Source organism: Hippichthys cyanospilos, chromosome 1 (genome assembly GCF_059441005.1).
Source record: "Hippichthys cyanospilos isolate Australia breed blue-spotted pipefish chromosome 1, RoL_Hcya_1.0, whole genome shotgun sequence".
NCBI lineage: Eukaryota > Metazoa > Chordata > Actinopteri > Syngnathiformes > Syngnathidae > Hippichthys > Hippichthys cyanospilos.
The window spans coordinates 2,316,026-2,328,752 of NC_142369.1; the positions used below are offsets into that span (position 1 = coordinate 2,316,026).

General features: G+C 45.9%; 1 protein-coding gene across 2 annotated transcripts in view; it reads left to right on the plus strand.

The window, feature by feature from the left end:
- The first annotated feature begins 732 nt into the window (after positions 1 to 732).
- dysf (dysferlin, limb girdle muscular dystrophy 2B (autosomal recessive)) overlaps positions 733 to 12,727 on the plus strand; it is a 38,696-nt gene continuing 26,701 nt past the window's right edge. Inside the window, exons 1-32 of one of the 2 annotated variants that reach the window (XM_088417718.1) lie at positions 733 to 820; positions 3,315 to 3,370; positions 3,454 to 3,545; positions 3,618 to 3,723; positions 4,342 to 4,465; positions 4,556 to 4,812; positions 4,876 to 5,004; positions 5,066 to 5,128; positions 5,196 to 5,246; positions 5,323 to 5,353; positions 5,419 to 5,534; positions 6,301 to 6,427; positions 6,490 to 6,593; positions 6,667 to 6,735; positions 6,813 to 6,856; positions 6,937 to 7,019; positions 7,302 to 7,334; positions 7,436 to 7,551; positions 8,047 to 8,160; positions 8,304 to 8,481; positions 8,551 to 8,675; positions 8,805 to 8,911; positions 9,004 to 9,199; positions 9,265 to 9,411; positions 10,061 to 10,192; positions 10,263 to 10,429; positions 10,504 to 10,618; positions 10,718 to 10,823; positions 10,892 to 11,034; positions 11,864 to 12,037; positions 12,109 to 12,193; positions 12,254 to 12,331. In XM_088417718.1, coding sequence (XP_088273844.1) covers positions 733 to 820; positions 3,315 to 3,370; positions 3,454 to 3,545; positions 3,618 to 3,723; positions 4,342 to 4,465; positions 4,556 to 4,812; positions 4,876 to 5,004; positions 5,066 to 5,128; positions 5,196 to 5,246; positions 5,323 to 5,353; positions 5,419 to 5,534; positions 6,301 to 6,427; positions 6,490 to 6,593; positions 6,667 to 6,735; positions 6,813 to 6,856; positions 6,937 to 7,019; positions 7,302 to 7,334; positions 7,436 to 7,551; positions 8,047 to 8,160; positions 8,304 to 8,481; positions 8,551 to 8,675; positions 8,805 to 8,911; positions 9,004 to 9,199; positions 9,265 to 9,411; positions 10,061 to 10,192; positions 10,263 to 10,429; positions 10,504 to 10,618; positions 10,718 to 10,823; positions 10,892 to 11,034; positions 11,864 to 12,037; positions 12,109 to 12,193; positions 12,254 to 12,331 — 3,556 coding nt within the window. Of the gene's footprint in view, positions 821 to 1,335; positions 1,527 to 3,314; positions 3,371 to 3,453; positions 3,546 to 3,617; positions 3,724 to 4,341; positions 4,466 to 4,555; positions 4,813 to 4,875; positions 5,005 to 5,065; positions 5,129 to 5,195; positions 5,247 to 5,322; positions 5,354 to 5,418; positions 5,535 to 6,300; positions 6,428 to 6,489; positions 6,594 to 6,666; positions 6,736 to 6,812; positions 6,857 to 6,936; positions 7,020 to 7,301; positions 7,335 to 7,435; positions 7,552 to 8,046; positions 8,161 to 8,303; positions 8,482 to 8,550; positions 8,676 to 8,804; positions 8,912 to 9,003; positions 9,200 to 9,264; positions 9,412 to 10,060; positions 10,193 to 10,262; positions 10,430 to 10,503; positions 10,619 to 10,717; positions 10,824 to 10,891; positions 11,035 to 11,863; positions 12,038 to 12,108; positions 12,194 to 12,253; positions 12,332 to 12,727 lie in introns of those variants that run through there. The other variant, XM_088417728.1, reaches the window with a different exon arrangement.

Genomic DNA, 12,727 nt, shown 5'->3' on the forward strand with positions numbered 1-12,727 from the left:
GATAGCAGCTAGCATCATAGCTGTTAGCTAAGCAGCACGACACAAGTTCAATACAATCAAAATGGAGTAAAAAGTGCACATAAATGTTGAATAATGGCAACGCATTCGTTTTTTTTTCATTGTGGGGGGAAAAGTTTATCCAGCCAATTTCAATGACTAAGTACTATCTTACTGTGTTCTCGTTTAGTAATGCATATCTTGACACCTGTCAATTTTATTTTTTTGCTTCTGGTATCACACGTCATCAATACAATTTAAAAAAAAAAAACGCCTTTATAGACTATAACAAGCCATAAATGAAAACTATAAAAGTGATGATCGTCGTGGCTAAAGTTAAGAACAAAATATGTAAGACAGTTTAATACCAAAAGATCTCAACTTGCAATTTAGCACTGTGTACTATTTGAAATTATTATTAGCGTTTAATGTTGCGTGTCTTAGTTTTTATTTGATGAGGTTTGACCTCATCGAGCGTATGTTTGAGTATTTTGGTGGGTGCATGCACTCGTGTTCCGAAAATAAAATCCACTGTTGTGTGTGTGTGTGCGCGGGTATTTGTGGGGGCATGCTGGGGGTAGTGAGACAGCTTAGAGAAGCAGCTGGAAGTTAGCAGTCGGCGTCGATCCTTTTCTCCTCCTCACGGTTCTCCAATAAGTCACCCGTCGTCGCCCTAAGGGACCACATTTGGATTTTCCACCACGGTTCTGTTGCGATCGTGTGTGTGTGTTTATCATGCTCCGTGTATTCATTCTGTGCGCAGAACGCCTGCAAACGCCGGATGACGACATTAGCGACGCCTACTGCACCGTCATCCATGAAGGTAAGGGTGTGGTTAAAACAGCTGGGAAACGGGATGGGGGGGGAATCAAGTTAACGTGTAGAAAAATAAACATTACTGTTTGTGTTATAATTGATCTAAGAACTCGTCACACCCCTTCTGCCAAACAGCTGAGAGGCTATTATTGGAAAGCTGGCTTCAATGTCCTGCAGGGAGGGGGCACACCGCTTATTCAAGCTCTCCATCCATGTTATTATTCCCTTAAAAAAAAACAAAAAACACATAAAGTCATGGTGATAAATAGTGTGCAAAGACAGATGGGCTGATAGCACGATTAAAATCAATAAATAAAAAGTGATGGCGGCACTGCAGTTATCTGGAGACAGGCAAGGAAGAGAGAACAGGAAATGTTGGGATTTCCTCTGGATGTGAGGTGTGTGCGTTCCGGACACGCTCAATTGTTGCCCGCTTTTTCTTTGAGTAGGATCCATTCTTGTGGAGAAACCGCCGCACAGAGGAACCTGTCTTCAAGGCACGGATTGTTTTTTTTTTTTTTAGTATCGCATTCATTTTTGATCATTGTTTTGTTGTTAGTTATTGGTGGCCGGTCTTGGCCAGTGATGAAACGATCTCCTGCACAATAGTCTCCCGCCAACTCGTTTGTGGTTTTCAAAGATGTTACGCTGTGTTGTTCAGCGCGCCAACAACCTGAGGCACTCTGACCCCTTGGCCAGTGTCACCTTCCGAGGTAAGAGGAGGATGCGCACCTTGAGATATGCCCTTCTTTAAAGAAATACTTCATTTCCAGGAAGAGATAGTTAATATTTTGTCAGGATTTAATTTGACAGATAAGCGGCTAAGAAAACGGATGGATCTTTGTTATTTTTCATTAGAATTTATACATTTAAAAACACGTTTTGCCACTTGCTGTCGACTGTAAACGACATCGGAGCTGCTCAGAGTTCGGGCATTCAACAATCACAATCGTGATGTCATTTTGCATCGACAGCAAGTGGAAAATGTGTTTTTCAAGGTATGCACTCATTCAATCCCAAAGACATATTTATACGTCTTTACAAAGTCCAGAATTTTCATTTTGATTATTTCAATTAAACCGGACGTTAACAAAAATGTATTTCCTGTAAAATACTCTATGCAGCCCCATTCATCTAAACATGGCGTTCTGATGAATAATTGTGTTTACGGAATTAAGTATTTCCCTGCTTGCTGTCAACTGAAAAAGATGTGTTTTGGAAAAGTGTAAAGGAAACGCTTTTTTTGCATTTCCATTTGTCATGTGACCCTCCTGGTCATGTCCATGTAAAAGTCACATGACTAGTTTTCCTCCTGTCTTTGGGTTCATGGCAGTTGCACAATATGAAGCAAAAAAAAAAATCCTAACAACACCATTTGTTAGGATTTATAACTAACTCTGTCCATATTTACGTTTGTGTGCCAGTCATTGTACAGCGGCTTACTGTATGTGGATGCTCGCTCCTCTTCTTCCGTTTTTTTGCTCATCCTGAGCGCGAATTTGAAGCTAACGAAGAGGAAAGTTTTTATTTACATGCAAGTCAAAACTATATGTTGAAATTGTAGAAATATTGCTTTTATTTTTGGGAAAAACTGTCAGGAAAAGGCCGCTACAGTTACTCAGGCCTCAGATAACGACCAATCACGGCCCAGTTTGCGAATATCACCTTGACTCTAACTCATGAAACAGGTAAGCCTATGATTGGGCGGGCCAGTTGGACCCACAACATAAGAGGAGAGTTAAATAACTTTGAATTGTACTGTGAATGAATTGTACATAAAATAACGAAGCTTGCAAATGAATTATAGGCCACATGTTAACTTTACACTCCTATAAATGGCTCAATACATAAAGTATCCCTCTAAGAAGCCGCATAGATGCTGAGTCATGCTTACTTTATGTCTGTGTCACTGTTGCGTATCCAGATCCACATTTCAAAAATGGTATTGACTGTAATATTTCCACAAGGTAGTGTCCGATTCTGTGAACTTCCTGCCTTTGTGTGAGCGCCGTTTCCTGCCGTATGGCACGCCACTGTAGAGCACCCTCATCGTTCATCCTCATCCTCAAACGCGGCTCACATGCCGCGCAGAGTTGCGCCAAGTGACTGAAACGTTTTCACAGGAAATCGGAACAAAAAAGGTTCGGCGTAACGCGTCCGCGTCGCCGCGCTCCGGTCCTCGTCTATTCTCGGCCCGCGGACCCGTGCCAAGCCGACGCCGCCAGGAAGTCCAGGCTTTGCCACTTCCCGCCCGGGAGACGTCAAGTCAGAACGTGCGCTCTCCAGAGTTGGAGACCAAGCGCACCCTCTTGACCCTTCTGAGGAAGGGCGGCGGTGTTTTGTTAAGATATGCGCCCAGAGCGGAGGTGCGCTTACGTGGGTGTTTGTGTGCGTGTTCTCGCCAAAAACAGGAAAGCAAACAAGCACGAGAAAAGAATGAGTCTTTTCCGTGTCCTCAGTCGCACATAAGATGGATGATGTTCTTTCTTCACTTCCTTCAGGGTCGAAGAAGAAGACCAAGGTCATCAAGAATAACCCCAATCCCGTTTGGAATGAGGTGCGCTCTCCAGAGTTTCCACCGTCGAGACATAACCAGCAGTCTGTTCAAAATAAAATTCTGATGTCAACTTTGACCTCCAGGGGTTTGAATGGGATCTGAAGGGCGTTCCTTTGGATCCGGGAGCTGAGCTTCACTGCGTCGTCAAGGACCACGAGAAGATGGGGAGGAACAGGTGATTTCAGCAAGCGCTCATTTAGAAAAGCTTAGATGTTTGCGGCCGTTTTCACAGTTTGCTTATGTGCAGGTTTCTGGGGGAAAGTCGGCTCGCCGTCAGAGACGTGCTCAGTTCTCCCAACTTTGCCGCCTCCTTCACCGTCTCGCTGCTGGACACCAAGAGGAACAACACGGGGGTGAGAGACTTCCACGCAACGCTTGCGTCAACATTCTTAACCGGGTTTTTCCTGCTATATTGTTGGTTCGATTGGCACGGTCTACGATTGGGCGATAGGGCCGAATGACAAACTCGAGATCACTCGAGACCGTAGATGTCAAAGTCCAGTCCTCGAGGGCCCATGTCCTGCACATTTTCAAACAAACATGAAAAAATCCTTGAAAAATAATTCTTGAATTAATTGTTTCAGGAAAATATAACTTCATATAAAATTATTCAATTTAATTATTGTAAAAAGGCAGATTGTCCCCCACACTAGAATGGTTCGACTCGACTTGTCATGTGCCACCTCTCGTTACCTGTCAAGTTAATGATTTATTTTTGTGAACACATCTCTACTATAATTCCAAAAGAGGACACTTTAGGTTGATTTGTGTCGATTTCAATCCATCAAGCATTTATTCAAAGTTGAGATTTATTTTAAAAAAATGTGGAAAGACAAAAATAATAATACTGATTGGTCTTGTCTCAGTCTCAATACTGCCAATAATGTTTTGGTCTTTGTTGGTGTGCTTTTGGCTACAGCATTTCTTTTGGGCCCAGTTCTTACTGTATTCTTTTTTTGTCCTTGTTTTAGGCTACACTCACCCTACAGGTTTCCTACATCCCTCCTCCTGGATCAGCTCCCATGTTCCAGTCCCCATCGCTGCCCGAGTCCCTGCCTCACATGAACCCAAATGTGGAGCTGGACACCGTCACAAGTAACATGTCTCTCACTCCCATCCACAAGAGGGCGCCTGTTGTCCATTGTTAAAAAGTTTTGCGTGACATTTTGAAGTGTGTATGTGCAGTGATCTCCCTGGACACGCTGGGCGAGGAGGACACGGAGAGCATGATCATGCTGGAGGTTCCGGAGGAGCAGGGTGCGGACGACGGGCGCTCCATGGTGGTGGTTGGCCCCCAGGGGCCTCAGGGTCAGGAGTCGCCCGCTGCCCAGATCCCCAAACGCTCGCCGCCGTCTTATCACACTCACGGAGGTCTGAAGCGGAGACGGAGGGGTGCCAGCAGTCAGCCCAAACCGCTGGCCAACAAGCCTCAGGACATCCAGGTACGTAAAGAGGCCCATAGCGCCGTCTGGTGGCTCGTGATCACATTGACGCCACCTGTGCAGGTTCGCGTGAGAGTCATCCAGGCGCGACAGTTGCCCGGCGTCAACGTCAACCCGGTTGTCAAGATTACGGTAGCTGGGCAAAGCAGGAGGACGCGCATCCGCCGAGGAAACAACCCCACCTTTGATGAGGTAAATTGGACAAACATTTGCTCAGAAAGATCACTTTGCCTCATTTATTTCCTACGTGCAGACTTTCTTCCTGAACTTCTTTGAGACGCCGTCCGACTTGTTCGACGAAGCCATCTTCATCTCGGTGAGTGGGCCCCGTCCTCTTTTCTGCGGCGCTTTCCAGCTGACGGACCTGTCGTGCGGCTTGACAGGTGTGCGACTCGCGCTCCCTCAGACCGGACGCCGTCATTGGAGAATTCAAGGTGAGTTTTTTTGGGTGTGGGGTCAAAAGCGAGGTTTTCTAAAGCTGAACTTGATCTGCCGCGCTTTGGTCGACAGCTGGACGTGGGCGCGATCTACAACGAGCACCGTGAGTAGCGAGGAGCTCGCCGCTATTGACGCCCCGAGCCAGCCGCGTAAAAATGTCTTTGGTAGGACACTGCTACTTGAGGAAGTGGCTGCTCCTCTGTGACCCCGACGACCTATCTGCTGGGGTTAGAGGTTACCTAAAAGTCAGCCTGTGGGTGTTGGCCGCCGGAGATGAGCCGCCGGTGAGAAACGAATGCATTGCTTCTCTCAAATATCTATCAAATGGAACAAAAACTTAAGCGTGAATGCATGTTAACCCCCTGAGTCTCATCAGTTTGCATCAAATTGCTTCCGCTTCAAAATACCGCTAAAAATAGTATCTGTGTTCCTCCGCAGCTGCTTGATATATCACCGACAAATTCCTGTGAATGGTAATGGGTAAATTAAGCCTTGTGAAACTCTTGTGACATTTTTTTTACTCATCTCGATGGTGCGCTAGATCGTGCAATGCAAATGGATTATATTTTATATGTTTTATATTATATATTTTATATTATTTAAGTACGTGTGTGCTTTTATCTCTAGAATAAGGCCGTAGCGTGCCAACAAAAAATGTTTTTCCTGAGGTATTCTGTTTGATGATAATTCAAACTGAGTAAGTAAGTAAAATGTGAGTTTTTTTCAAAAGTTTGTGTTTTATAGCATCGCTGTTATAGAAGTTATAACTTTGTGAAGGAACTTTGCTGCAGCAATAACATAATCTTCATACCGGAAACGAACAGGTGCTTCGTTGAACATTTCTTCCATTGTTGCCCGTTGTCGCTAATTTGCATCCCTAAATTTATATCTATTTTAGTTCACGTACTCAAATAAACATTCTTGCCTTGATTTCGCATGTACTTGATATCAAAAACAGACCCAGTTTTTGTTTTTACTTGGAAAAGAGTTTAGGCATCAAGGGGTTAAAGGACATTGGCGCATTGCTGATTGTTTGAGCGGACTTTTTAGGCGGACAAGCGCGAGTGTGTGGAAGACAAGGAAGATATCGAGGGGAACCTGCTGAGGCCCGCTGGTCTGTCCCTCAGAGGGGCAGCCTTTACTTTGAGGGTCTTCAGGGCCGAGGACCTTCCTCAGAGTAAGTCATGCGCACATTAGACCAGTCGTGGACCGCGTCGCCTGATGTTCTGTGGTGTGCAGTGGACGATGCCTTTATGGATGGGATGAAGCAAATTTTTGGATTCGACAGCAACAGAAAGAACTTGGTTGACCCTCTGGTGGAGATCCATTTCGCTGGCAAAACAGTACGTTTGTCCAATACGTGGCAGGCGCCATGTCATAGTTCGTATTTTCAATTTATGGGTTATTTTTGTCGAGGTCTGTACAAAAGTTCTGGAGAAGAATGCCAATCCGCAGTGGCACCAGAGCCTCACAATGCCAATTAGGGTGAGACCTGCACTATATAAATGAAACCTCGTGAGATCTTCAAATCGAAGTCTTCATTCTTTCTTAATGTTTCCCAGTTCCCATCCATGTGTGAGAAGATGAGGATCCGACTCCTTGACTGGTTGGCTCTTTGATGTAGACCATTTACCTTTAGATCACCGAAGATATTTTCCTTTTGCTTCCTTCATACTCTCCTGACAGGGATCGAGCCAGCCACAATGATGTCATCGGCACCGCCCACCTCTGTATGTCCAAGATCTCCGCGCCTGGAGGCGAAATTGAGGGTGAGTTGTGGTTGAAACTTTTGTAGCGTTTTTGGCTTTGGGAAACACTGGTCCAGATAATCAAGCAGACCCAAAGTGGATACGGGACAGATGATTTTGAAAAATCAATCAAAATCTATGTGACAATGGCAAGTAGTTTTGTATTTTGACAAAGAATATTTCTCTGAATCACCGCTCTCTCCTTTCCACTTTCTACCAAGCTAATGGCACTTTGAAAAAATAGCGTCTCCTTTCTGTCTTACTTTGGACTTCTTTCTGTCTGCCTTCCTGTCCTCGCTTCAGATGACTTGACCCCACGGAGCGTCCCTCCTGGCAGTATGTTGGCTGTCCTTTTACTCTTGTGAATTTCCATCACTTCCTGTCCGACGAATCCTGTCAATGTTTGAGGTTTCAGCCGCCTATCTTTCTGTCCGCAGTGGACGACACGCTCGGATTCCTTCCCACATTTGGTCCTTGTTTTATCAACTTGTACGGAAGTCCCAGAGAGTTCAGCACCTTCAACGACCCGCATGAAGCTCTGAACCTCGGAAAAGTAATGTTATAAACCATATTTTTATTACGTACCGTATATAACGATATACGTTAACACTTGGTATTGATAACACTAGCTGATAGCTGTTTTTTATTCATTTTCGGGTGCGGAATCCAAAACTAATCTCAATGTTTCCTCTATCAAGTCAGGTTTTATAGCGATAAAACGAAAGTGAAATAAAAGTGTATCTATTTAAACAAGGTTTGAAACCTAAAAAAAAACATAGTTGAGCATAATTGAAATATCTTACGCTTATGGTTACTAGAAGTAGTATTCTTCTTAATTGCTACCCTGCTAACATTCTTTTTGCAGATCTTTAATAGTACAGAAAAATTGGTCTGTACTATCATGTAAAACATGACTATATTCCACAAAAACATCTCCGGCATTCTGGGCCTGTGGAACCATGATTTTGTGGGGCAACGCTGTAACAGCAAAATTAGAAAGACGGGCGTTCGTCATCACCCCGTAATGCTGCTTTCTACCGTCTCCCAGGGGGAGGGCGTGGCCTATCGAGGTCGGGTCTTACTGGAGCTGACCACAAAGCTGGTGGACAAACCGGAGCCCAAAAATGAAGACATCCCGTCGGATGATCTGCTTGTGGTCGAGGTGAGACCGAAGTGACGTAAATGTCAAAATAAAGAATTAGAACTCACAATGACTCGTTCGCTGGCATGACGTCAAAGATCCCTATTAAGGAAGATGGTTGTGAATGAGTTAAAAAAACTGAAACCTTCCCTTTCATGCTACAGAAGTTCCTCAGGAAGAGAAAGTTCTCCCTCTTCGTGGCCTTCTACTCTGCCACACTCCTCCAGGACGTGGACGACGCCGTCCAGTTTGAGGTCAGCATCGGCAACTACGGCAACAAGTTTGACTACAGCTGCCTGCCGCTGGCCTCCACCACGCAGTTCAGCAGAGCCGTCTTTGACGGTGGGTCACCCGACCGGTGTCGGCATGCGGCCGCTTGTTTGATTCATTTTGTCCACCTGTGTCGTCCAGGTTGTCACTACTATTACCTCCCGTGGGGAAACGTGAAGCCGGTGGTTGTTCTGTCTTCGGCTTGGGAAGATATCGCTCCGAGGATCGAGGCTCTCAACATGCTTTTAGCCGCGCTGGACCGATTGGTGAGGTTTGGCTGGAGCTTAGCTCATCCGCTGCCATTGACGACTATAGACGTCAAAAATTGATTTCAAATCCAACTGGCGAGTGAATTAGATGTAGTCGTGTTTGACAGTATGTTTGTGTCTGTCCAGGAGGGCAACCTGCAGCGAGTTGAGCTGGAAATGAAGGCGGGAAGCGATATGGATGCCCTAGAGCTCCGAGTGGTGGAGATGTTGGATCAGGTGATCGCAGACTGCAGGTAAGCCGTTAAGAAGACGAGAGAGGCGAAGACGAAGCCGCGCTTTCCTTGCCCTTGTTGATTTGACGAGCGACCAAAAATTTGGGCTCCAGTCAGGAGTTGCCCTCTCTGGAGCGCTGGCCGTGCGCGACCCCGCTGGACCGCTCGCTCCGACACATCCGCTCCCTGCATCTGCAGCAGATCATGGCGGCGGCGCTGGCCCTCAAACACGGACCGGCCACGGAACTTTCCGCGGTCATGGAGCAGGCAGAGGACTGGGCCAGCCGGCTGAGGAGCTTGGCCGAAGAGGTGAGCGCGTCAAGAAAGCTGGGAAAGAACAACACTGGGACAACACTAATCCTTTCTTTCTGTAGCCCCAAAACAGCCTTCCTGACATCGTCATCTGGATGCTTCAGGGCGAGCGGAGGGTGGCGTACCACCGCATTCCGGCACATACCGTCCTCTACTCGGAGCGGCACGGTGGAAAACACTGCGGACAGCTGCAGACCATCTTCCTCAAAGTGAGAAAAAAAATTGGATACCTCCTCTCTTTACTAAGGTTTTCTTACCTTCTATTGTGTCAAGGCTCTAGGAATACGCCAAATATTGGTTCGACAGATTAATGGTGCCGATATTTGGCATTTTGTAAAATAGTGGCCATCATTTTGACAATTATCGGCATCGGCAGGCTTAAACTCCTTGTGTCAGCTAATTTCAGACCTTCCTTTACCCCGACATTTTGTAAAACAATACTATAAGTACCTGGGATTATATGTACGGATTCTGTAAAGGCTTATAAATATGTTTTTAAATCGGTCGGACGAAAAGAGATCAGTTTAAAGCGGTGTTAACTTCTGGAAAGTTAAAATCACCAAACTTCATGAAAAAGGCGGCTTGGATTTTTTTTGCATCTTTTGGTTTAAAACTCTTTCTGCTCTTTTTCACCACTCAATGCTAAAGGCTTTGACCACTAATAATCAATATCGATCCTAAAAGACCATGCCAGTCCATCGCTACAAGGCACACATTTTACATTTGAATCAAATGTCCAATCAAATTGCTAAGCTAAGTCATAAATATAAATGTCACAGCACAGTGGTCAGAAATCACTGCTGGAAATGATAAAAGCTTACTTAACGTGCGGTATTTCTCCCTTTTTTTTTTTTTTAGTATCCACAAGGTGGCAAAGGAGAGGCCAAACTTCCTGGTCAGCTCAGGGTCAAAGTTTGGTTTGGACTGGCTGCAGACGACAAACACTTCAACCTGTACGCCGAAGGAAAGCTCTCCGTGTTCGCGGAAACCGTAAGATTCATCACCATCACCCCCGTACCCGTTGGCCCACTTTAAAACTTTTTTTCATCTCTCCCGACAGTACGAGAATCAGACTCGTCTTGCCCTAGTGGGCAGCTGGGGAACTACGGGTCTTACTTGCCCCAAATTCAGTGACGTGACAGGAAGGGTGAAACTGCCCAAAGAGAGCTTCAAACCTTCTCCCGGCTGGACCTGGGCCGGGGACTGGTACATAAGCCCCGAGAGGACGTAAGTCGTCATGGCACCAAGTGCAACACATCAAGAATAACTTCATTCATCATCCGGTTTCGATCCAATGACAGACTGCTGTTTGACGCTGACGCCGGTCACATGACTTACACGGAGGAAGTCTTTGAAAACCAGATGAGGTTACCCGGCGGCCAGTGGATTGGCATGAACGAGGGATACACTGATGTGGTATGCGGTTAACGCGACATTTTGTTAAAAATCACTTGTGTGTGGCTCATTGACCTTTGGAGGGGGGGGTTGGTCCTGAAACTCTTCCCTTTGCATCAGAATGGGGAGAAGGCCGTGCCGAAAGATGACGTGGAGTGTCCTCCGGGCTGGGTGTGGGAAGAGCCGGAATGGAGCGAGGATCTCAACAGGGGCGTGGATGATCACGGTGCGTCGGCAAAATGGGTTGTAAAGGTGCGGTTTGATGAACCCTTCGTTCGCGTGACGTTTGGACAGGCTGGGAGTACGGCATCACCATCCCGCCGGACCGCCGGCCCAAGTCTTGGGTCCCCGCGGAGAAGATGTACCACACCAACCGGCGAAGGCGCTGGATGCGCATGAGAAGGCGGGACCAGCAGAAGATGGATGCTCTCAGAAAGGTAACCGGCTACAAAGGTAAAGAGGAAAGTTTGCGTATTTACCCTATTTTCAAGTGTACAAATTTTTCTATAACAAATTTGATAACTTCATTATTTTTCATGTACAATTAATACCTGACAACATTCACCAGTTTTCTAAATTTGGTCATGTGAGGTTCGCAAGCTGAGCTCTGATTGGTCGTTACCTGAGTCCTGACAGAAAGCGGCGAAATGCATTTTCAAATATAGAAATTGTAAGTGAAAAACAATTAAGTTGATTAAAAGAATCCAGGACAAAATATTCACTTTTTACGGCAGGAAATTGCTAAATAAGTAAAGTATCTGTTTAAAAAGGTAACTTAAATCCATTGTAATTGTATTTCCCCTGGTGGCCACGTTTTCTTTTTAGAAAAGGTAAGGACAACAATAAAAAAAAGATGAAATAAAAAACAAAATTGAGAAATGAAAAAGCCATCAACATTAATGAACACGGAGGAACGGGACAAGAATAATCCAGTAGGTGGCAGTGTAGCTGCATAAATATAGTTTCAAATTCTGTTTTCCTTTGACTGAAGGTGGCAAAGTACTCACTGTACTTTAAGGAGTACAGATGGGGGGAAATACGAACTTGTAATAATATTGTGCACCTCTGAATTTTGTTTCTTTGTAGCAATAAAGAATGAATAAAAATAGGTGAAATCTGATCTTTCCCTCCTAATTCTGATCATCTGGCCCGATCAGATTCGGAACACCTCTAAAATCTACCGACAGTTGTCGGAATAGTGCATGTTTACTTTCCGCCATTGGTTTTGAATCTTTGGTGAGCTTTTCCGCCGTATTCCTCTCGCAGCAGCGTCCGGACGAGGCGACGTGGGAAGGCTGGGAGTACGCCTCGCTGTTCGGATGGAGGTTCCACCTGAAGCCGAGGAAGACCGACAGCTTCCGGAGGCGCAGGTGGAGGTGCCGCATGGAGCCCCTGGAGAAGACGGGCCCGGCGGCCATCTTCGCTCTGGAGTGCTCCCTGGTGAGACGTCCCCGTAGAGTATCTGGTCAACTTCGCGTTTGAGCCCGGTTTGTCTGCTTTGGCTCCCACAGAGCAGCATCGAAGACAAACATGACGACAAGTCTGTCACCACCACCTTTGGGGTCAACAGACCGACCATTTCCTGCTTCTTTGACCGTGAGTTCCCGTCGCATCCTTCCTTCCCGTCAGTCTGCCCATGTTCTCGTCTGTTTTTAGGGGGCACCCGCTACCACCTACGCTGCTATCTGTATCAAGCCAGGGAACTGATGGCCATGGACAAGGACAGCTTCTCCGGTAAACTCTCGGACACTCTCAGCCTCAAATGATGTCGATGTGCCCTGACTGCGGCCACTGCTACAGCAACACACACTTCCACTTGCATTACTCCTTAGGGCTGTTTGTATTTCTGTTTACCTGAGTTTAATGGGCTAGTCGCAGAGGTCGCCATGAGTGCTGCACTTGTTAGTACGCTGAGTGAGTGTGCGTTCTAAAACGGAGTTCCTACAGGTATCACAAAATGTCATTTAATGCTGTAACAGAACTGTATACTTTTGAAATTAAGAGCAAATGAATGGGAACATGAAGCAACTTATTGCTAAATTGACATAAACAATGATCATGTTAATCGCAAACATATTTCCGCATCACATGTGCTCTGAGCGAAGAGTCCGCATGAGAGAGAGCAGATGT